A 26982-nucleotide genomic window follows, 5' to 3' on the forward strand; every position below is an offset into this window, starting at 1 on the left:
TATATGTGAATAATTTGATTTATATTTATTTCTTTTTACTAAAAAAATTAATTAGCTTTTTTAGGTCAAAATTTGAATAATTTATCTTTAAATTCAAATTGTAATATAAAACTAACCATAATAAACAATTTAGTGATAAAGTTAATTATTTAATTAAAATTTATTCACATTAGTGATCTAAATTAATTATTTTTTTTAAAAAAAAAAGTAAAGGGAAAAGGTTCTCCGCGGGAAACCTAATCCTGCCCTTTTTTGATCTCCGTGGAAAATTTCACGGGATGTGAAATGAAATAAGTAGCGGGGAGGGGGGTGGGAAATGACATCCCCAATCTCATTCCGTGGACATCTCTAAGTATGGGTACCTTGTAATTGTGTAGCCAAAGAAACTGCTAAGTGGTTAAGGTTTCACTCATCTCCTTAACAACATCAAATTGCCCAACAAGCTTTTGAAAGAACCCACATTTTAGAGTAAAAATAAATTAGTATAATTCTTTGTTTAGCACAACAAAGTTAAAGATGAGAGGAAGTGTGATTAGTTTACCATTAAACTAAACTCATTTTAACAAATTAGTTTAAAAGCCTATTTGGAAATTGGCATACATTTCATCTCCACAATTGTTATAGTAAAAAGAAAAGTTTCAAAGACAGAGGTCTTGTTGAAAATTATGGTTGTTTTCTTACCACTTTTTACTTTATCCTAATTAAAAACTTGACCTCTTAACCAAATTTCCAAAACAAAAATAAATTTTTAAAAATTATTATTATTTATTTTTTTTACTTTTCAAATTTTGACTTAGTTTTTTAAAATAATTTTAAAACGTAGATTACAAAACAAATAAATCAATAAATTGAGGTACTGTTTATACATTTAATTTTAAAAAATATTCAACAACACCCATGTTATAGAAAAGGAAAAGTATCAAACTAAGATGTAGGATCAGTATGATGACCCTAGAAGGGCGAATAAGGTTTATTTAAAATAATGAGAACTTTTTTTAGCCCAAAAACAAATTAATACACTTTTTGCTAATAAGTAATTTAAACAATACTTTCGTGCAAATAAATTCACTTTGAAGAGATCATTATATTGAACAAATTCAAGAACAATTTGTAGCAGTTAATTCTATGCAAGGAAATATATTAACAAATTAATTGCAAAATTAAATAGGAGAGGAATAAAGATATTGATAGTGGTTCGACACAACCCGACCTACATCCACTTTCTAAACTCCTCTCGAGTATGTCACTAGAAACTTGACTTTTTCCACAATTTAGAGTCGAACTGCTACAAATCAAAGCGTTACAACAACTCTTTTTTTGGGATCAAGAGCCAACCCTACAAAAATTTGGAAAAATAAATAGCACACTTGACAAACTCTTAAAAGAGTGAACTTAGAAATTTTAAGCTCACAACAAATCTATCCTCACAATACATATATTTCTCTCTAGAATTAGATGAAAGAAGATATAATGAAGCATAGTAAGAGCAACAATTGTGGCTTTAAGGATTGAAAAATGTGTAATTATTGTTTTTAATTTTGGAGAAAGTGAAGAGTTTAAAAATAGATGGGATAGGTGTTTCAATTTGGTTCATTGAATGTTCGTAAAAGAAAATGAATGGTGGATATAAACTCAACTAGCCGTAGGCACAAATATAATATAATATAATATCATAATATTTTTTTAAAAAAATATTTTCTTTTAAAACCTAATAAAAGGTAAAAGTTCACTATGTATCCAACTATTAGACACACAAAGATAAAATAATATAAAATCCATTTTCTTTTAAAACCAACCCAAAAATAAAAAAGTCCACCAGTGTTACTCCTCCATTGATCCAAATGGCACCATTCAATTGGTTCACTTTTTATGAAATTTTTTTTTTGCCACGTCTTCTTCATTTGAATTCCGATTCAAGTGATTCAAATTACATTGAATCCATTGTTCCAAGCTTTACACAATGGACTTTTCATAACATTCAAGTTATTAATAAATAAAAGTAAATTTATTATCATCAAAATATTAATTAAATTCGAGATTGAAGGCCAAAAAGCCAACATAAGGTTCCATTTGGTAATTAAGCATTTGGTTTTTAGTTTTCTAAGCTTATACACACTTATTTTGTCTCTAAATTTATTAGTTTTGTTATCTACTTTTTCTGTCAATGTTTTAAAAACCAAATCAAGTTTTGAAAAGTAAAAAAGAGTAGTTTTGAAATGCCTTTTAAATTATAGAATTTGGTTAAAAATTCAACTAAGTTATTTAAAAAAGATAAAAATTATAGTAAAGAATTGAGAGGAAATAATCTTTATTTAAAAAAAGTCAAATGATTATCAAAGGAAGGCCACAATATTATCCATTAAAATTCAGATATTAAGTTATTTCGTTTTAAAAATTTGTAAATGGAAAGTGTTTTTTTAACCATGAATTTTATACAATTCAAGCATTAATTATACAAATTTAGACTTTTGTGATGATAAAACAATTTGGTTTGTCCCATCACACTCATTTTTCCTTGATTTACAACAAAATTGTGCTTTTAAAAGCGAACATATGAAGTTGGTGACTTGGGACCTAAAGTGTGTCATTTCTAAATCATATAATTCCTTTAACATGCAACAAACCCTTTTACTTGTGTTCAACAAATTATAATGACCAAAAAAACAAAAACATTAATAATAACTATATTCTGTTTCTTAATGATTAGTTTTTTTTAAAAAAAAATTTGTTTTTTTGAAAAATACAAACTTTATTCTACTTTCAAATAACAAATTGTTCAAACCCAGTTTTTAGGCAAGTTTTTACCGTAAACACATTTTTTTATTAAAAATAAAATAATTCTTGAAAATATAATCTTAAGAATCATTTTTGGACTATTTTGTCCAAATATTAATTTTATAATCCTGATTGTGTCCTTAATTAAGTTATTATTTGTATACCTTTTTTTCATCCTTCCAATTTAGCTTTTAACAGTGGTCTTTCTCCCACCCATCAATTCAATAAAACTTAAATATAAATTATTAAAAGTAATATTCACACACCCATACAAACTCATGTTAACCATAAATATTAATATCATTTTGATGGTAGTGATCATTTTAAAACTATTAAAAAACATTGAAGAATATCTTTGTTGATAAATGGGGGAGAAATTTGTAAATTTCATCTTTAAATAAAATTAACTTGAACTTGTTTGATTCTTTATGATACTTCTTGAATTTACGTTGTTGTTATTTATTTTTAGAAGACATGTTGATCGGAGAAGAAATAAAAATTTACGTGTTCATGATTTTAGGAGAATGTCTTTATGTTACTTTTTAAAATTGTCATTTTTCTATTGATTCCAAAAGGGAAAAAGGTATTAAGAAAAATGAAAGCATATTTTCTTTGTGTTCAAGTTTATTGAAATTATGTATGTATGTTATTTGTGATTCAAGTTCATATTATACATCTCACGTCAATTTGGATTTCATTTTTCTTGTGTTGTTTGTCATCATAAAAATGTAAAACAAACTTAACGAAAAAAAATACCCTAGACGATGATGTGGCAGCTTATTCAACAAAGTGGATCCAATTGTAAGGTGACATGTAGAGTAATAGAGGAGTGATACATGGTGGACTTTTATTTATTTATTTTTTTTTTATGGATTTTAAAAGAAATGATTTTTTAAAATATATATTATTAAAGTATTTTATATTTGTGTCTAATGACTAGTTGAGTACATGGATTTTTGTTTTTCGCTAGGTTTCTAAAAAGAAAATGAATTTAATATTATTTTTTGTTTTTTGTCTAACAATTAGTTGATTAGAAAAGAAAAAATCTCAATCATTGATTTACTTTTTTCAAGATCTAAGGCCAAAATTGAATTTGGTTTGGACCTCTTCCCTCTTGTTTTAAACACTTCATCTTCTCCAAAATTAAAACAACGATTACATGATTTTACAATTTGCTAAAAGCTATAATTGTTGCTCTCTCCAAACTTTATTATTTTTTTCTTTTCATCTTATTTTTTAGAGATTTATTATATTGAAATGATTAATTTGTTAAGTGCTACAATTTGTAAATGAATTATTTTAGTGAGTTTTTCTCATCTTATTTTTAATTTCTAAATCTGTTATAAGAGGTTACTTTTGAATCCATAACAAGAGTATTGTAATGGTTTGATCATCAACCGTGAAAAGGATCGAGTTTGTTATTGTGTTCGAAAAAAGAACGTTGTACTGATTCGATTCTAAGCCGTGGAAAGAGTCAAGTCCGTAATGACATATCGAAGAGGAGCTTAGATAATAGATATAGGTCAAGTTGTGCTGAACCACTATAAAATACTGGTATGTCAATTTCTCTATCTCTCTCCTATTTGATTTTGCAATTAATATGTTAATAGATTTCATTGCATAGAATTAATTGCTACACTTTGTTATTGAACTTATTTATGCCAATTTAATGATCTTTTTGAAGTGAATGTATTTGCATAAAATTCTTGTTTAAATTACTAATTAACATAGGTTTGTTGGTTTGTTCAATTTGGCCATAATTAGTAAAAAGTTTTAATTAATAAACCTTATTCACCCATCTAAGGTTATCACGAATCCTATTTTAGTTAGTTTTATAATTAATTAATTATTGGTTGTGAACACTTATATACCTTTCTTAACCAAAATATTGTTCTAAAATCGATAACTTTTCATTTACTTAGGTTTTCAATTCAAGTGATAGATATCTCAATATGTTATTTTTGATATATGAAGGTCAACGTCTACCTTCCTTTACATCTTATATTTTTTTTAAGAACTTTAGGGTTTATCTCCTTTGTTTACTCTTATATTCTCGAACAAGTTTTCTGATTTCAAAATTTTAAAGTTCCTCAGTTAGAATATAATACCTTTGATTTATCAAAATTGCATAACGATACGAGCAAAATTATACTTTAAAGTATTTATATAATGCTATCATCTTTCTCACCCATCCTGATTTATTTTTGTTCTTTTATAACTATATTATTTTTTTAAAACATTTGAGATATTTATTCATGTTCAAAATTTTATTTTACTTTTTGAAAATATTATTGAGATTTAATTTTATTCAAATTTTGTTAGTTAGCTTTAATTGCTAATTTTAATATATGTTACAAAAGAGACCGTGACTAAATAGAGTAAGATTTATTAATTGGTCAAATAGAGTAAGATTGCAACTAAAGTAAATTGAGAATAATAATAAAGAAGAAGAAGAAGAAGAGGGAGAATAACACACAGTAAGTTTACGTGGAAAACCCTAAACAAATTAGGGTAAAAACCGAGGGCAAGATAAAAGAATTCCACTATATATATAAAATAGAAGTTACAAACTTTCGAGCAACACCAATCTCTCCTATAAGAAAATATTCTCTCTATTTTATCTCACTCACTTATTGGAGATTTTGAGATGGTTTGACAATCATGGGTCCACCTATTTATAGTCCAAAGAAACTTGGTCATCAAGCAAATCTAATGATTCCAAATTGTTTTCGATAGATGAGAAGGATTTAATGGCTCCAATTGTCCTAGAAAGATGTGAAAGATCTAATGACCATGAATTGATCTTGAATAAAGTGTAAGATTCAATGGTCCCAGATTTTCTCCAATAAACTTCTTGAATAATAAATAAGCTTCTTGAAAGATTATGATAATTATCTAACAATATATAATCATATAAAATAAAATATCACATGGTAGTAGGTGGTAAACATCTAGTACTTGAAAGTGCATAATTTATGTATATAATTCAATTAGACACACTTCAACAATGTTCATTATTGAAGTTTGCACATTTATCGATAAACTTCATTTTTCACTATTTTTTATACATTTATCGAGAAACTCTAACTAAACAATCATGTACCTCAAACACATATTTCTTACCTCTTACATATTAATTTCACACTTCAAAATTCAACTATAGACTTAACGATAGACTCCCAAGTCTATCTTGAATGGCTTCTAGAAGTGAAAGTTGTTGTCATAGGATTGCTCCAAGCTAAGCATGTTTAACTTTGGAGTTCTTATGATTGAGCCACCAAAAAGGAAGGTGCACCTTGTTGGTATACTTTTAATTCTTTTAAACCTTTCTTAACCATACTTTCATGTCCTCAGGATCCCTCTCATTCGGATGTGACATCGGTTCATTCATGTACCCTTCCTGAACTTGAGTCGTTACAGACTATTTAAATTTGGCAATGTTTGCAATTTTTTTACATTATGTTATATCGACTAATACTAGGTCTAATATCTACATTTACAATTGTTCCTATTTTTTTCTTTAAAAAAATATTGATCTTGCCTTGCGGATAAGAGCACAAAATCCAAACTTAGAAGACAATATACGTGAATAATTATTTTTATTATTAATATGCATGAATTATTTGAATTTTGAACTATTTAAGTCAGCAGGAAAAAAAAAACTTTAGTTATTATAGAAAAATAATAATGATAATAGGAAAAGGGAGTTAAAAAGAAGTGGAGAAACACTGACATTGCTTTTCCACAACACAAGGAAACAATAGAATGAGTCTAGCTTCTCTTTTTTTTTCACCTTACTTTTTTATTGAATCAATTTATGTACCTTTTTGGCCTCTTCAATTTCATCCATTGAGATTCCTAAAAAAGAAAAAGAAATAAAATAAAATAAAAAACCCATCTTTTGAGTCTTTTTAAAAAAATATATAAATAAAAAAAGTATATCTATCGAGAAAAGTTGGCAAAATAAAAGACATTTTAGTTGTTAGGGATTTTTATATTTTTATTTTTTTACCATGACAACGAATTATTATCGAAAAGAAATTCAATGTTTATCCTAAAATATTGTTGTGAACTAACAAAAAGATTGTTTGGTTACGATTGATCTTTATTGCTGTGAATAGTCTAGATTTTATATAACATATAGCCTTTTCTTACTTTTCTTTTAAAAAGTTTTTGGATAATCTATATCATTCTAAATTATATATTCGAATAATTTAAACAAGTAAATGTTTATTAGAAAAGAATTGTGAAATATTATCCGCAATATTTATTGGAAAAGAATTGTGAAATATTATCTGATAATTAGTTACAACTTTTAAAATTAATTAATAGACAATTTTTTAGTATAATAAGAATCGAATAATTTGAACTATAGACTTTTTGATTGCTACTATATTCATATATTAGTTGAGTTTGGCTCGTTTATAGACATTAACACTAAGAATTAAAAATATAACATCTTAAGACGTAGAGGTTTGATATAGAAAATTAAATCCAAAGTTTAGGGCTTGAATTAAAAATTTTTTACTTAACGATAATTGACATATATTCTTTCTCTGTAACGTAAACTTAAAATCTCTAACCACTCACATTTATAGACAAATGTCAGTTAAAAAAACTTTTCAAAGAAATTCATCTTTAACTCAGGTGAAAGTGAAGTTTGAGATACGACTTTTAAGAGAGAAAAAATGTGCTTTCAAGGAAAATCACTTAAAATCACTTTTTATAAGCATTTTCAGAATTTTGAATGCATCATAAAGGTAGCCTATAGATAGAGAAGGTGTGAACCAATTGTTTGCTATATTTAAAAACTCCATTTATGAAACAAAGAGAAGGACATTAATAATTACCATTACTATTTCAGTTTAATATATTCATTATTTACAAATTATATTTTGAAAAAAAAAAAAGAAAGAGGATTGAAACCCACGTGGAAGTTGCGTCTTCCTTACGCCTAGTGGAATGAAACAATAATCGATAATAATAAATGCCAAATAATCAAGCCACCCATCATACACTGAACACTTTCATTTTTACCTTTGAAGTACAAACTTGTTCCAAAAATATACTTAGATAGAATTTGTTTTCATCAAAATAAGATGGAAAAATTATTGTTACAGTCAATGTGTAAAAATTAAAAGAACTTGGTGACGTCATTTACACTATCATTCATGTAAAATCGACGTGGCAGTTATATTGATATATAAAAACTTACATCTTTTGAGATGAAACAGGTGGTTAAAAGTGTATAAAATTACAAATCAAATTATAAAAATCAAAATAAGCAGAAGAAATAAATGTATATTTTAAAATTATCCATTTCTATCAAAATTCTCAATTAACTTATTTTTAAAAATATAATAAAGTTTATTAATATGATTACTAAACTTTTTTTTTTTTTTTTTTTTGGACATGTGTGGGATATCTCCCTTGAACATACCACATGAAATTTTTTATTTAGTTGATGACCAAGTTGAATTTTCTGATTGGGTATGTTGGATTTCAGAAGGTAAGTACCATTTCAATAGTATATCCAAGTAATATTCATAAATGAGATCTTTACATATTTACACCAAATAGCACAAATATTTACAATTTTAAAACATACCCTAAAAATATTACATAGTTGTACAAATTAGTTCAACCTAAGTTTTAACTAGTTAAGTGATATATCCGTTGTTTTGCGTATTTTATTGAATAATCAACATACTTTTACAAAATGAATGAAAGAATAAATAGACACCAAAAATATAAGAAAGAAAAATGCTAATTAGGAGAATTGCGCCTCGTACATAATTGGAATAAATATAAAACATAATTTTAAATTAACAATTTCGTTGATCAAGATATCATAGATTTAAAGGTACACTCCTCACAAAGATAATGTTAAAATATAAAGGAAAAAAGGGTCACGTTTGTATCTATTTGATCTACAAACTTTAAAAAAAGGTCTAGCATGTGTTCTCATTTTAAATTTTGTGCTTGATAAGTCTCTTACATATTAAAAAAAAAATTATTAATTTAATCGATATAAAATTGAATGTCATATATAATGATATTCTAAACGTTCAATTTTGTGTCTAGTACAATCATATTTTTTTAATATTGAATGTCAATGATATAACTGATGCAAAATAAAAAAATGTAACAACTTATTTTACACGAAAGTGAATGTACAAAAACTAAATGAATACAAAACCAAAAGTTTATGAACTAAATTTATAATTTTCATTTAAAAATATAATTTACCAATTAGCTATGCACTATGATGACTATTACAAATGTGTCCCACATTCTACAAGTGGCAAAAAACAAAAAGGAAGATGCAAATAGTTTCGAAAAATTACTTAAATTATTCTTTTGAAAAGATAAAATAAAAACAAATACAAGATATTGCAGATACAGATGAATCTTTTATTTTTAAATAAAAATATATTCAATTTTTTAATGTAACAATTGTAAAAATGGACCTCGAAACTCTAGATTTTAGAATTATTATCAAAACGAAGTTACAAATGGAAAAATAAACGTGGAAAAATAAAAAAAAAAAGGAAATAATGTGAAGGCATAAACAAACAAAGAATTGAAAAAAATAAATAATGTCACAAAGAAAAGTAAATAGAAAACCAGAAATGAGAAGAGAAAATTAATTTTAAAAAATAAAAGAAACTATGTATTAAAATCTAATAAACAGTAGACAAATCAGGTTTAAAAATCAAATCCTCTAATAGTTTTTTTTTTCTTTTTTAGAAGTTTTGAAGTCTGAAACGTCGATTGACATACCAACTAAAAGTTGGTGGAGTAAATTATTATGACTCATTACATGTTTGAGGCATCAAATATAATAGTGGTGTATACAACTATTTATAATCAAATATTATTTCAAAATCTTTTTTTCTATAATATTTATTATTTTGACTTTAATTATCTATTTTATTTTTTATTACGATGTTTATTATTTTTTATCCAATAAAATATATGAAAAATAATCTACTAATATTTCTTATCCAATAAAATATATGAAAAGTAATCCATCAATGTTTTTTTAAATTACAAACAATACTGTTTATGTATTTTAAAAATAGTTATATATTTTAAAATTTTCAATATTATCTTTGATGTTTTGCCATTATCTTTGAATCATTTTTTTTAGAGTTTCAAAGAAACATTAAAACTTGAAATAGTATGATAATTACCTAAAAGGGAAAATAGAAACATCAAATCATTCTAAATCTTAATTTTATTCGAAATTTTAAATTTTAATTTTGAAACAACATTGAAAGGTAAAAATAATACTTTAACACGTTAAAAAAAAAAAGGAGTAACTTTAAAATAAATGGTATATTTTATAATTTAATTTGAAAAAAAAAACATGCAATAGAACAATAAAGATAGAAAATATATTAAAAATATTTATACAAAATGATATACATAACATATACACGTGACAATTTGTATTAATAAATTAAGAAAATATAATGAAATTTGAGAGCAAAAAGGATAGATTTTCACACGAAGATCCCTTTCACTTCAATCCTGACTCCACTCTACCACCTTAACTAAATACGGCTGCTAAAACATGTCGGTTCCAAACTTCCCTTTTGACCCTTTTACTTTCACCATTTTCTAATTTAACCCCGATTTTTCCTCTTAATTCATAAATAAGCCCATAAAATTAAAAACCAATCCCACTATTCCTAAAAACCACTCAACTTCTCTTCATCTTCAAGTTCCCTAAAAGAAAAAAACTAACTCAAATCCCAATTCTCTCTCTTCCCCACAATGGAAACTGCCATTTCTCTCAGATTTTTCATCTCACTCACGGCGGTTCTCCTCCTTTTTCCAGCCGGATTTTCATCCCTTCCGGTAGCCGATCGCCGGATCTCCGCCGGCGCAAAGTACCAAATTGAATGCACAATGTGCTCTGCTTGTGACAATCCCTGCGGTCAGTATCTCTCTCCGCCGCCTCCTCCTCCGCCCGTCAACTGCCCACCGCCGCCTTCTCCTCCCAGCTCCGGCACTTACTACTATTACTCACCGCCGCCGCCAACACAACCCACCTACACTTACTCCTCCCCACCACCGCCGCGTGGAATCAACGGCGGCGGATACTACCAACCCCCGCCATACAATAATTACCCAGCCCCTCCGCCGCCAAACCCGATTGTCCCATATTTCCCATTTTATTACCACACTCCACCGCCGGGTTCCTCCGCCGCCGTCGGCTGTTTGACGAATTCCTTGGCTTATTCTGTTCTTACTGTTGCTCTATTTTCCTTTTTACTTACTCTGTTTTAAATGCAAATAACAGCAGACAGATACTTGCAATAATGGCGGATTTTGCAGATCTGGGAAATTGATGGAGCAAAATGGGAGAGAGAAATCGAAAAAGAAAAAAAAAAGGGTTTCGATCTTCGAAGAAGACGATGAAAAATTCACTTCAGGAATTTGCATTTTGTTGGGGTAAAGAAATTTTTTTCTCATCCCGAAATTTCCACTGAGTCTCTCTCTTTTTTGGACTCCATTGTTATTAGATTGATTTGTAATCTGCTGATTATATATAAATTGTATGTGTTTTTACTTGTATTCTTAATTCAATTCCTCAAAAAACAAAACCAAAAACAAAATTGTATGTATCGAATCTCTTGTTGTTCCTGTTTGCATTTAAATTAGTGTGATAGAACTGAATAACAGTGTTGGGGCAGAATAATCTTTTTTATGTTCTTGATTTGTTCATCAATGGCGGATATGGGTCTAATCATTTTAGTCTGCAATTGTCGAAATTGATGAAAAATAGAAATTTCTTGAAACATTATTATTTAGCAATGCTCTGTTCCTTAGACAAAATTGTAATTCCTAATGTCCTTATCTCTGTTTTTGTATTTGAACAAAGCCTTGAATCATGGGTCCAAGTTGGTTTTTTTATAAACTTTTATTTTCTAGAATAAAATTTCAAAGCTGTTTGACTAGTTTGTAAAAGTGCTTGTGCTCCTTGTTCTTTGTTTAATTTGTTTACAAGGAAGATTCCACACAATCACGTTACATTATAACTTTAGCATTTACAATATTAGTGCATTTATTTGCTTTTTAAATAGTTAGTTTAAAATGTTTTTGGACTAGAAGATGGTTAAATAATATTTAAATATTTTTTTAGTCCTGGTTTTTTTTTATTTCTCTACTTTCAAAATGCTTATTTTAATTTATATACTTTCAATTTTTGTATATTTTAATCATTGTACTTTTAACTTTTATTTATTTTCGTCTTGAACTTTAAAAAAAGTGACCATTTTTATCTTTAAAAATGAATGAATGAACCAAAATGACAACTTTTTTTAAATATAAAGACTAAAATGAATCAAAATAAAAATATAAGAACTAAAATAATATTTAAACCTATTTTAAAATACTTTGTTTAGACTTTTACCATGCAGAATGAGGGAGTAATTTCTATAATGATTTTTAAATATAAATAGTAGTTTATTATTTTAATAAGTTTTAAATTAAATGAATCACCCTATGCTTGATTGTTATTCTGTTTTTTAATTATATATTTTTTTTATAAATCAAATGAGGGAATAAAATAATATTTTAAATACATTTAAATTACTCATATTAAAGACTCTTTCCGTTGTCAGTGTTTAGTAAAAACAATATGTATTAATTTAAACAAAATCACTTTTACAAGTTGATGTGTAAATGTGATAAATGGTAGGTTTTGAAATAATTGGCTTCTTGAAAAATATGGTTCATTACCAACTAACTTTTAAAAGTTTAATCAAAATTACGATTGAGTTTAACAACATATAAAGTGGAGGATTTGGAATTTGTTAGTCCATGGTATATTTACTTAGTTGAGATATGTTTAGGTTTGTACTCTTGTCATTAAAATTTAAATAGTTTCAATTACATTTTTAATTATTAATTATTTTTTAAAAGTTATGAAGTATAAATATACGAACCATTAACTTCGAGAGAAGGAATATATGACAATCGCTATTTAGCTATACTCATTTTATTAAGTATATTAAATCATAAATATAAGAGTGATAATTTAACAACCTATTAAGCAATGACTTAGACACATTTTTATCTAATTTCAGTAATGTATATCATTAAAAAAATATTTATGCAGTCAATCTTAGTTAAGATATTATGTTAGAGATTCTCAAATCTTCTTCCCCACAGTCATTATTAAAAAAAAAAAAAATCATTAGAAAAAAGAAAGTAAATGAGTTTTTTTTTCCCTTTTTCTTAAGGAAAGTGACAAACAAATGAATAGGTGTGTCATGTTAGCATCTTATTAATAGATTTAACAACATGATCAACTAAAACCAATTGATTTGAAATATTTTTTTTATTCAAAAGAATTTAACGAAATCAAACCGACGGAATCTTGAGAGATTAATCTTTTAAATCAAAAGCATATAAACCATCTTTCCTTTTCCAATTAATTAAGAAATTAGAGACCTTATTAGAAAAAAGAAAAAGAAAAAGAAAATCACACTACGCTACAAAAAATAAACACACATACAAATGACTTTTTTTTTCTATTTTTTCATAATAATTCATAATCGCATGTGCAATTGCAACCAAAAAGCCCAAAAAGGCAGAGTGTGAAAGAAAGTTGCACCTTTTTTTGTCCAATTGCATTTTCATGGACCAGACTAAATCTCGACCGTCCCATTCATCTCCACATTTTAAATTAATTATTACAAAAAGGAGATTGTACCACTAAATATATGAAGAATTTGAACTAATATATATATATATATATATATATATATATATATATATTTAACCGATTTGTGGGAGGGAGAATCAAACATCTTATACTAAAATTAGTAAATTAGATACATTTTAACTCTAAGTTGTTAATTTGATCAATTCAGGTCATCAAAGTGTTCAAACAAAAACCTATTACATTGTGTAAATTGTAGCTTTTTCTAAGTCCAAAATATATGAAGAATTTGAACTATAGGCTTTTTGATTGTTAATATATATTGTATGTCAAATGAAATAAGTTTGTTTTTGGTAAATAATAACCTTTTTAAAATTTAAGGTAAAATGTAAAAATTACAATATTTTATCAAATTTAAAATGAATTCGATAAAATTGAATGTTTAGCCTCTAAAGTTAGTAGGCTTTATCAAGTTTGGCGTTTAAAATGTTTTCTTTTTAATTTTTTAGAAATAAACCTTTTTTAAGAAAAAGGCAAGGGCATTTAATGTAATTACAAATATGGAAGGGACAAGGACTAGGCGTGGGGACAGGATTAGCTGGATCGCACGCATTGTAATGTGTGGTGGACCCTTTTTACATGGGCATCCTATGAATTTTCTTTATCGTTTTATTTATCAATTAATAATACCGTTTTCTTTTTTCTTTAAGAAAAAAATAGAAAGGTTAATTTTGGTATTTTAAATTATAAATTTGATGCAAACGTCAGCATCACCGGAGTTACAGCCTGGCGACGGCTGGGGGAGCCTTTTCCACTACCATTTGTCCGCTTGATCTCTTCTCTTTCCCAAATCTCGACCACCCGTTATAATTTATAAATATAACATTATATCTATATTTTTTTTTCTTTTTGCTGAGAATATCTATTTCTTTTTAATATCTGGTTAATTTTTCCGGGTAATTATTGTATGTTTATAATGATTTAGTTTATCCATATATTTTTAAATTGGTAACAAATTTATATTTAAAGTTTCCGTTGCAACAATTTTAGCCCTTGTAATCATGAAAAATTTCATCAAAAATGTAGTTTCGGATATATATATATATAAAAGTTAAATTCATATATTATTTTAATTTAAATTGTTGGATTTTTAATAGTAAAAGAAAATGAAACATTTGAATATTAAAATATAAACAAAAGAATTTAATTATGTAGATTAAATTTATTATTTAGGAACTTTCAAATTGAATTCAAACTTCAAATTAAAATAATGTTTCATGTACATATTTAATATATTAAAATTAATTTTGTAGTTTTTTCAATAGGAATGAGTTACGTTTGTTTTTTTTTTTTCAAATAACAACCCAAATGAATTAAATTTGACAAATGTTTCAATTTTTGTATTTATTTTATTTTACTTTGTAATTTGGAGAGTTACCAAGTTACTAGCCTATAAATAACAACTTGATTCTTCATTTGTAGCATCTCATTCCAAATTGAAGAGTTCTCCCTTTTCTTTCTTTCCTTCTTTTATTCTTAAGCTAAGTTGAGAGCAAGTATCCAAGAGTCATCCAAATAGTTCGAGGTTACAATTCTACCAGAGTTAGTCGTTGTATCATGCTAAGACGATCACTGTAGTCTACTTGCAGGTCGTGCAGAGCGAATAATTGTCTTTAGGACAGTACTTACCAAAAGTGTGCTTCGACTAAGTTTTAAACTTCCAAAGATTTTTAAGTTCTTTCAAGTCTTTGGTTATTTTCATATCTAAGCCTTGTTCCATCATTTGGCTTTAGCTTGAGTTTGAGGTGTAATCAATTTGCTAGTATATTCAATTCTATATATACCATTTTCCCCAACAATCTAAAGACAATTAGTATATTTGAACTGACGACTGCAAACTCCTCCACCAATATCGCTACTTCTACCATCATTGGATCACCCTTTGTCAAATCTCATGTTGAAAAACCAGAGAAGTTCAAGGGAGAAAATTTCAAAAGATGGCAACAAAAGATGAATTTTTATCTCTCCATGCCGAATCTTACTCATATTTTGAATGAAGATTGCCCAATTACCCCGCCAGAAGCTGTAACTCCTAAAATAGAAGTTGCAAAGCAAGCATGGATACATTCAGACTTCCTGTGCTATAATTATATACTTAGTGGTTTTTAGGACACTTTGTATAATGTCTATTACAATGCCTATAATACATCAAAAGTATTGTAGGAGGCATTAGACAAGAAGTATAAGCTAGAAGATGCTGGTACTAAGAAATTTTTTGTGGAAAATTTCTTAGATTATAAGATGATCGGTACCAAGTTGGTAGTCAATCAAATAGAAGAATTGCAAATTATCATCAGTTATTTACATAGTGAAGGATTGGACATTAATGAGCCATTCCAAGTTGCTGTTGGATTGAGAAGTTGCCTCCTTCCTGAAAGGACTTCAAATGCTATCTCAGACACAAGCGAAAGAAGTTATCTATCGAAAACCTCGCGGTAAAACTCTGTATAGAAGAGGATAACAGGAAAGAAGATAAAGCTCCGCTGGAAGTTGAAGTCGAGGCTCACATTGCTGAAGCTTCAAAACATAAACCCAAGAAGCAGAAAGTTAAGGGAAAAAATGTGAATCATGGGTCAAGGAATAATGCTAGCAAGCGCATTCGAGGCAATTGTTGAGTTTATGGTAAGAAGGACCATACTGCTGCAATGTGCAAGCACAAGAAATGAGAAAGTTCCAACAATCAAGCCAATGTTGTGGAAAATGACGATTTGGTTACCGTCATTTTTTAGGTAAATATGGCTTCAGACATCAAAGGTTGGTAGATTGATACTGGTGCTACTTGACACATTTTTAAAGACAAATAATTGTTCATTACATATGAGAAGCTAGATTGCAGTGATAAGTTGTACATGGAAAATGCTTCAACTGCCTCAGTGGAAGGCAAGGGAAAGGTCCTATTGAAATGGACTTCTAGAAAGATACTTACCCTTAATGATGTATGACATATGCCAGAGATTCAAAAGAATCTAGTATTAGGAACCCTACTTAACAAAAATGGGTTCAAGCTTGTCTTTGAGTCAGATAGAAGGGGTATGTATGTAGGAAAAAGCTATCTAGTGATGACATGTTCAAATTGAATGTACTAGCACAGTGCCAAAGAATAATAACAATATCAACTCTTCTGCTTATAGCGTTGAAATGTGTGATGTATGACATTCTAGATTGAGACATGTCAATTATCATTCTTTAAATAAAATGGTAAATTTAGGACTATTAAATAATTTTAACATTCACAATAGACATAAATGTGAAGTTTGTGTTGAATCAAAGCTTACTAGAAAGTCATCTTCATCTGTGGAAAGAAGTAATGAGTTACTTGGTTTAATCCACAGTGATGTATGTGACATGAAAAGAACTCCCACACGAGGTGATAAGAGATACTTTGTCACATTTATTGATGATTGTAGTAAATATTGCTATGTATATTTATTACATAGTAAAGATGAAACCTTTAGAGGACATTTGGATTGAGGGAATTAGGATGGAAATAAGTGAGTATGAGTAAGGCTCTTGTTTGGTATAAGTTTTGAAGCTTTAGACATGGGAATAAGCTATTCCCATGCATTCATTATACCCATGAATCATTCCCATCCAAAATGGTGGGTTTTCTTGATGCCCAATCAATCTTCCCTTTTAATACATGAATTTTTTTAATTCTTTTATTTTACATTATTAAAATTAATTAATATATGAATATTAAATTTATAATTTAGAAAATTATATTAAAATTTAAATTATAATATTTGAATTTAACTACTCGATATTTGTAAATTAATTAATTAATTATATAATAATCCGTAAAGAACTGATGCATTAATACTATTAATTCATTAATAAATTATATATGTAGTTAATTAATTGTCATTATGATCAATATTTTATGAGATTATTTTTTCATTGATTAATTATAATTTTTTATTTTTTATTCACAAAATGTTATATTTATTTCTTTAAATAGATTTTGATTAATTTATTAATGAATACATCATATTTATATAAAATCATCAAATTGATACATCACATTATGTAATCGAGTAACTTTAATTCTAAATTACTCATTTTAAAAATATTTATAATGAACAATTTATTTATTATTATTATTTGATAGTTAAATAATTAATTTTGCTCAAAACTTTAAATTGAATTTATTATTTATCAATTAATCTATCAAAACTTTATAGAGGTGTCCATGATTAATTTTATAAATAAAATACAAAGCTATTTTGTTACCATAAAATTTTGATTAACATTCTCATTTACAACCAAACATAGTCATCCTTCATTACCAACAATCTTATTCCTAGTTTTTTTTTCTATACCCGGGCATACTTAATTCCTGTGCATCTTTAAAATTTTAAACCAACCCCTTAATATTTTTAAAACATATAAGACAGAAGTTGAAAATCAATTTGAGAAGAAAGTAAAGGTGTTCAGATTAAATAGAGGTGGTGAATATGAATCATCATCATTTTATGAATTCTATGAAGTTAAGGGTAAAATCCATCAAACTACAACATCTTATATACCACAACAAAATGGTGTAGCTGAAAGAAAGAATCGGACTTTAAAGGACATGGTTAATTGCATGTTAAATAGTTTAGGTTTACCTCACACTTTGTGGGGGAGGCTTTGATGACAACAAATCTTACACTGAATAGAATTCCACGTAAGAAGACTAATAAGTTTCCTTAAGAAGTGTGAAATGGAAAGTTACCCTTATATAAAATATGAAAGTGTGGGGGTGTTTGACAAAGGTACAAGTTCCTTTACCAAAAAGGACCTTGGGCCTAAGACAATTGATTGTGTCTTTATAGACTATGCAATGCATAGTACTGCTTATAGATTCATGGTGGTTAATCACAGATGTCTGATATCAATAATAATACCATAATGGAATCTATTGAAGATAAATTCTTTGAGGATTTTTTTCTATTAAAGGATGAAGGACATAAAATTATTGGTACCAAAAGAATTAATAAGGCTAGCTCTTCGAAAGGTCGAGACGATCAGAATACTGAGTTTGAACCTAGAAGAAGCAAAAGAGCTAAAAAAAGCCACTTCTTTTGGACCTGATTTCATAACTTATATGATAGAAGATGAATCTCATACTTTTCAAGAAGTTGTATCATCTTCTGATGTACCTTATTGGAAGAAAGACATCAATAGTGAGCTAGAATTCATTTTACAAAACAATATATGGGTATTGGTTGATTTACCTCTTGGAAGTAAGCCAATTGGGAGTAAATGGATTTTTAAGAGAAAGCTAAAGGCCGATGACACTATTGATAGGTACAAAGCTTGATTGGTAGCTAAAGGCTTTCGCCGAAAAGAAGGGCTAGATTTCTTCGATACCTATTCACCAGTGACGAGAATTACATCAATAAGGATTTCAATTATAATAGCAGCTTTACAAAATTTGAAAATACACCAAATGGATGTAAAAATTGCATTTTTAAATGGAGATTTAGATGAAAAATTTATATGGAACAACCTGGAAGGTTTGTCGTTAAAGGACTTGAAGAAAAAAATTGTAAACTTGTTAAGTCTCTTTACGGGTTGAAACAAACACCTAAATAATGACATAAAAAATTTGACCACACTATGTTTTCATATGGATTTAAGATAAATGAATATGATAAATGTGTCTATGTTAAAACCATAGATCAAGAGTATGTCATTGTTTGCTTGTATGTGGATGATATGTTAATAATGTGCACAAATAGAAATGTTATTGATTCCACTAAAAGGATGTTGAAATCAAACTTTGATATGAAAGACCTTGGTCTTGCTGATGTTATCCTTGGAATTCAAATAACAAGAAATCCAAGTGCATACATACTTTCTCAATCTCATTATATAGAGAAAGTGCTGAAAAAATTTGATCATTTTGAGAGTAAGCTAGTTGTTACTCCATTTGATCCAAATTTTAATTTGAAGAAAAATAATGATGAAGGTGTGTCTTCTCTATAATATTCTAGAGTTATTGGTAGCTTAGTGTACGTAATAAATTGTACAAGACATGATATTGGCTATTTAGTAGGAAGGTTAGCAAGATACTTCAACAATCATGGGCATGATGATTGGAATGCGTTAGTCAGAGTTCTAAGGTACTTGAAGTACGAGGTATCCATATGTACTGAAGGGATAGTGATGCTAATTGGATTTCTAATAGCATGGAGACTAAATCAACCAAAGGGTATATTTTTACCTTAGGTGGAGCAGTTATATCATGGAAATATTCAAAACCAACGTGTATAACACGTTCTACTATGGAAGCAGGAGAGAAAGTTGAATGGCTCCTAAATTTTCTTGAAGATATTCCAAGCCTGTAAATGCAATATATATTTATTGTAACAATTTGGTGGCTTTTATCAGAGCCAAGAATAATATCTACAATGGCAAGTCATGACATATTAGAGTTATCTTAACCTAGTTGACTGGAGATCCAAATATCTAGGTTCAATAAGAAAACTAGTTGGATAATTTATAGTTGACACACTAAGAAATTCTTACCATTTTTATATGTTCTAGAGTGTGTGATCTGTTGATGTTAAGGCTATATTGATATCTTGTTTTACAAGAGGAGCAATGATAGCTCTTAATCAATATTAACTATATGAGAATAGAAGTGGGGTTGTTTCTATGAGAACTTTTCAAATGACTTATGTTCTCAAAAGCTCTCATGAATTCAAGATTTTGTCCCGGACCTAAGTAGACGCAATTTTATAGAACTCAAAGATACAAGACGAATTGTGTGTAATATCCCGATGTCTCAATTCATCAATGAGAATGATAGTTCTAGAGCTTAGTCTCATTATTTCATTAGTAAATTAGATGGATATTCACTAAAGAAGGTTCAAGTCCAGAAGATACCTCTCCTGATGCATAGCTGGTTTGTTTGCTCTCAACGGTTTTGTTTGATTTTTCTCACCTTCTTTCATGTGAGAGATTTTCGGATTTTTAATAGTGAAAGAAAGTGAAGCATTTGAATATTGAAACATTAAAAAAAATGAATTTAATTATGTAGATTAAATTCATTGTTTAGAAAATTTCAAATTGAATTGAAATTTCAAATTAAAATGATATTTTCATGTACAAATTTAATATGTATGAAAGCTAAATATGTAGTTTTTTTCGATTTGAAGGAGTTATGTTTGATTTTTGTCAAGTAACAACTTAATTGAGTTAAATTTAAAAAAATATGTCAATTTCTGTATTTATTTGATTTTATTTATTATTTGGCGAATTACTAAGTTGCTAGCCTATAAATAGCAATTTGGTTCTTCATTTGTAGTATCTCATTCCAATGAAGAGTTCTTTCCTTTCCTTTCCTTTCTTTCTTTCTAAGTTGAGTTGAGAGTAAGTATCCAAGAGTTCTGCCAGATCCGAATAGTTTGAGATTGCAATTCTACCGGAGTTAATCGTAAAATTTTATTGAGATGATCACTGTAGTGTGTTTGTAGCCCGTGCAGAATGAATTATTGTCTTCAGAACAATGCTTACCAGAAGCGTACTTCGACTACATTTTGAGCCGCCAAAGGTTTTAAAGTTCTTCCAAATATTTGTTTATTTTTATATCAAAGCCTTGTTACACTATCTGGCTTTCACTTAGGTTTGAATATTGTACATTGAATGTATTGTTTCTAGTAATTGAGGTGATAACACTTTGCTAATGTATTCAGTTCTATATATACCATTTTTTCCTAACATAAATTCATCTAATTTTCTTATATATATACAAATTCATCTAATTTGTGTTGTTTAATATATTCAAAATGGAATGATGTTACATTTACAAATACAAAAATTGAATTTGCAGTTAAATTTGGTCAAATAACTATTCAATTTAGTTATTATATTTGATACATGTTTGTAATAGTTCTCTCATATCTCTTTCTTTTAATTTTGAGTCGAGTTAATAGTAAACATTACGTGTTCTACTAAAATTAGTTGTTGTATCCTACTAAGACAATCATTTTAGTCTCCTTATAACTAGTGTAAAGTAAATAATTGGGTTCAAAACAACGCTTTGTAAGTGTGTCTCATCTACTATTAACTTTTTCACAATATCTTGAGATGTTACTTGTTCGTGGGTATGTTACTATTCATAACCATTGTTATTCCATCTGGTTTACTTATTGAGTTTAAAAATTATTGTATACAACATATTTTTACGCTATAGTTGTTTATATTTAATTAAGATATAGTCAGTTTACTAGCATGGTTAAGTTTATATATATATATATATATATATATATATATATATATATCATACTATCCAATATTAAGTACCAATTTTTCTTTAAGAAAAAAAAAAATTCTAACACTAAGCATTTGCTGTATAGACACATTTTGGTGCCTCGTCTGTTTTCTAACCTATATATATAACAAATGTCATTAAATCTTACATTGTTGTTTCACGATATGGACTAAAGTATTGTTACATTTTTTTTTTTCTTGTTTGGACTAGCTTATGTGCATTTCAATTAATCTCATGAGACAACATGTTTAACCCTACAAACATCTGTGTGTGAAAGAAACTTGTAGGATATTAAATCATACGTAGATGACCACAATAGATCGAATCTATGATCTCTTAGCCTTTTATCAAGGTCATGCCCCCTATTTACCAGTAGGCCCATCCGTAATGGATTAAACTGCTACAAATTTTAAACTGTAAAGAATAAATGGTTACATTTATAGTTCTTGAAGTAAATAATTATCCATATAAATATATAGAGACTATGTCATTGCAAACTAAATCGGAGACCAAATTATTACTTCGATAGAAAGTATAAGAATTTAAACTCAAATTTGAATTGGGGTGTCATGCATCCCAATCTTATTAGATGATCTTACCTTTTTTCGTTTTTATTTTCTTTTAACAATCTATCACATGTCACCTTCTAGTTTCGTTTCGCTCTTTCTCAACCATCTATCTTTCTCATTATGGATTTTGATTCTCCTATGTCACTGCATCATTGTCATTTGTAATGTAGGATTTTATTTGCAATCTTTTGTTTGTTCATTTCTTCTCATTTGAACTCTAAATTGAATGATTCAAGATACATTAGGATCTTTTCAAGATTTACAAAACAAACACTTCAAAAGACTGAAAATATTAGAACTAAAACATTGAGTTTGTTATCATTAAAATATAGGGTTTGATTAAAACTCTAAAACTATATAACATTCAATTACATTAACAATAACATCGATACTGTCAACTTTTAAATTGCTTACTTAGTTAAGACAAATATCTTTGAGATCAAGAGATGATAATAAGTTCAAATCCTCCATCTAAATGTTGCGTTGAATTAACAAAAAAAGTAATAATAAATAAATCAGAATATAAGAAGAATTTAACGAGTTGGACAGGTGCCTTTTGAAAATAAAAGGATGATTTCACACATTTATTAACTAAGTTACATGTCATTCCAGTATTGTTACGATAAGAAAAATTAGTATGAATTTTTTTTTATATCCACTACAAAAATTTTAATTTTTCCAGATGAAAATTTTCCAGACGCTTAAAAAAGCGTCGAGAGAACGTATTCATTGTTTTCCACAGAAGTGACATTTAAGAGTTCCACAGATCTAAAAAATAAAATCAATAAAAATCAATAATTAATAAATGACATGTCAAATAACGAATAGAAATAGTATGTACTACAATAGTACTAGAAACTTTTCCCTATTACTAGTATTATAAACAACCAAGAGAGTTGTCTTATGTTGAAATTGGGCTCCTCATCGAGGATATTCTTATTTTTGGGAAGGCGGTCAACACTTTACATTTATGTCACATTCTTCCTAAGGAGAACAAAGTGGCAACTTTAGCTTTCTCTCAAATTTGTTTTTACTTAAAAGATATTTTTTTAGATAGGATTCTCCCCCTCATTAATAATGAGCCGTCTCTTGTGGGCTTGAAATATGTAGTGTAAACCAATATCAATTAAGGAAGAAATAATGTTGCAAAGATTGAACACAAGACCCTTCTGGACTATATCATGTTAAATCACCGATTGACTCAAAAGGTTAAGTTTATGCGTGATGGTAAATTTAATATTATATCATCTAACATGTTCAAACATCTTTTTTACTATTAAAATAAAATATTTTGATATTAATGCATATAATTTAATATTGATATTATTTCTTAGTGAGTTATTAAACTACTAAAATCCTAAAAAGGAATTAATAGCTAATGAATAATCACATAATCAAGCAATAATACAATTAAATTAACGCTATGAAAAACTAACAAGGCAAAACAAAACTCACAGTTTTTGACAAAATAATAATAATAATAATAATAATAATAATAATAATAATAAATCAAAGGCTTGTGTTTTAATGCACTTCATAAATTCATACTTAGAATTTTAAACTACTAAAATTCTAAAAAGGAAGTAACAATTAATGAATAATGTAAGCCCTGAAACTCTTCCCTTAAAAGTCTTTTCAAGATAGGTTTAACCATGAGTGTTGCTTTAGGTATGGATGGACTTAAGGTATTTAATAAGAGTTGAGTTTGGGTTGAAAAGTGAAGAAGGGTGAGGTGTTAGGCGTTGGGAAAAAATGCATCAAAGATATTGTGTAGGTAAAGCTTTTAAGTGTTGAAGGAAGTAGACTTTCCATTGGACTTGAGTGGTGTGATGAAGAAAGGGTTTACCTAAGGAGGTGGACTATGTGTTGGCCATAGGTGCTCAAGGTGGGAATCGGGATTAGGCCTAAAAAGAGTTGTTGATAAGCCTTGGTTAGAAGGTCCATGCGTTGGTGAGAGGTTAAAGGAAACATGCGTTGAGGAGGAGTATGAAGTATGTTGGGGAAGCTTTACTTGGTGAGCCGTATATAGGAAGGCATGGGGCAAGGCCTTGGCATGGAGGTGTTAGTCAAGTGAAGTTTTTGAAGGAACTCTTAAGCAAGAGTATCCATGAGCGAGTTTGGATCTTTCCTATTTCATTGTGACCGAATTATCACACACACATTCCAACAAACAGGTATGCATTTTAACACTAATTATAGGCATACTTTAATAATTAAATAACAACAGATTGAGTAAAAGTACCAGTTGAAGATTATCTTCACTCGAACTCAATCCAGCGGAAGCGACTCCTCGACGGTCCTTATCGCCCAGCAATCAGTCGCCTAAGAGCACCAAGATCGTCTACACGAACGACAGCGCACGAACAAGTAGCAACCGGGGATGACACCACCACTCGAAGCCCAAGGTATTCTCGGAGTGAGAATCCAAAGAGTGGACTTTGATAGAATTGGTAGAGAGTAAGCGATCGTTTAGAAAAGCTCGGCGTACTAAGTGATCGTTTAGTGAAGGTGAGTGATTGTTTAGAGAACGCGTACGATCATTTAGTGCGCGGGTGTGCGATCGTTTAGGCGATGGGCGCTATCATATAGGCTCTCAAGTAAGCGATCGTGAAGCTTCCACATCGTGAACAATTTTTTTGAACTCTTTGTAAAATGAAAACAATTTTCATTTTATTCTTCAGTTACAATAACCGAAATCAATCTTCCCACTTTTGCAAGATTTAGGAGAAATTCTCAGTCAATTATCACATAACCGACTAATTAATTAATAAATGAATATAATCATATTATATTCTTAACCTATAGTTTGATATCATATATCTACTATAGTAATTTCTCCTCTACTTGATATAAATCATATTTATATCTAATTTCCTTCAAAATAATGTATCTCATACATTTAGTCAATTATATCATATATAATCAAACTCCCTCTTGTCAATTTGAACATTTCAAACTGACCCAAAAACTGATTCTCGACTTTATCCAAGCTACTAAGGAGACCTTATGAACCTATGGCTTGAAGCTCCAACGGTACGTGAATAGCTGGCTAAACTCTTTAACCACAAGATCCACCATCCGTTAACTGCCAGACATTCCACTAAAGACCAACAGTTGAACTCTTCTTACTACAGATATATTTCTATGTCCATTGGATATAACCAATCATGAGCACGATGACCCTTCACAAATGCTCGTAAGTTCAGTTGGACCAATTTACTGTTTTGCCCTATTGTTACATCTCACTCCTTAAGTACCACTGATTCCTCTAATGAACAATAGAACATAGTCCAACTATGTGTTAACACCTCTCGGTCCAAGAGAAGGTGTGTGGCGCTACATCGTTCAAGCCCTAGAATCAGCCCTTAAGGGAGCTATCTATCTACTTGCCCCTACTTCAGGAAATGAGTGAATGTCATCTTGTGTAGCTGAGTTCCCAGCTCCTAAATCAGACGGATCCCCAAAATGGTAGGTTTGAGTCGGCGACTTGGCAACTCGCACCCATACAAATCAAAGGACTGCCTTCAATGGCAGGAGTTCCCAACTCACTCAAGATTGAGGTCACGTTACCTATGGTCATCCTAGTGAAGTGAAGTCTCTGTCACGAATGTGTTATATAACTGAGTAAAATCAAGAAGTGAAGTAGAATATCATATATTATACATCACAAGCATTCGTACAAACTGTTTACGAACTACAGAACACAAGACTTTAGGGCATCAACCCCAACAATTTTGGCAAAAGCATGTGTTAAGGGACCATGCATTAGAGAAACATGCGTGGAGGGTCGAGGAAATGGAGGTTTGTCTTTGCACTGGGAAGCTTGTGTTGGCCTATGCATTGAAAGTTAGGAGGGGATGACCTTGTCTATGCGATGATGAAGGTTGTGACTAAGAGAGAGAAGTCAATTTAAGGTTTAGAAGTCAACCTTTAGTTCTCTTTTGCATGTAGGATGAGGTGACAAGTAGAGAGGTGAACCAGGTGTTAAAGAGAGTCAAGTGGGGATAGAGTTGTCCAAATTTTAGGCAAGGAAGCCCTGTAGTCGATTGTATAAATATGAGGGAAAAAGATGAAATCGGTTTGCACATTTTGCTTGGGTAAAAGGAGGAATTCTTCAACCAAATTTCCTGGAATTCAATGAGGAGGATGACTGGGTGCTGCCATGGAGAACTATAGGTTATATTGTATTTAATACAATATACAAACTATAGGTTATATGTTATATATGATATAATATATAGTTATATATACATATAATAAGTTAGTTATTATATATATAATATTTATTTAAATTAAATTAATTTTCATTTTATTTTATTTTTCAAAAGTAAAGGAAATAACTTCCCTCCTCTTAATTTTCTCTCTGTTGAACGTGTGTGGTGGGAAGTTTTTTAAGATATATTCTTCTTCCAAAACTCAGAGCCTCCTAAGAATTCTCTTTTCATTGGAGAATACATTGTGGTGGTGTTCTCATTGATAGCCTTTGGTGCATGTTTGATCGTGACCGGAGAAAAGGAAATTAGTAAAGAATGTTATGTCTTCAAGGATAAATTGATCCTAACCCTTCCTCCTTTAATTTAAAGCATCCTGTAAATTTAATGTTTTTGCATAATTATATGTACTGCGAATTCAATTATGTG

At 28.8% G+C, this 26982-nt stretch overlaps 1 protein-coding gene across 1 annotated transcript; it reads left to right on the forward strand.

Annotated features, from left to right (window-relative positions):
* The first annotated feature begins 10270 nt into the window (after positions 1 to 10270).
* LOC120092666 (hydroxyproline-rich glycoprotein family protein) lies at positions 10271 to 11494 on the forward strand. The gene has a single exon (XM_039050846.2). It carries the CDS (start codon positions 10558 to 10560, stop codon positions 11071 to 11073), a length of 516 nt encoding a protein of 171 aa, XP_038906774.1. The 5' UTR covers positions 10271 to 10557; the 3' UTR covers positions 11074 to 11494.
* Positions 11495 to 26982: the final 15488 nt, after the last annotated feature.

The sequence above is a fragment of the Benincasa hispida genome, chromosome 1 (genome assembly GCF_027475165.1).
Source record: "Benincasa hispida cultivar pf3 chromosome 1, pf3_genome.v1.1, whole genome shotgun sequence".
Classification (NCBI taxonomy): Eukaryota; Viridiplantae; Streptophyta; class Magnoliopsida; order Cucurbitales; family Cucurbitaceae; genus Benincasa; species Benincasa hispida.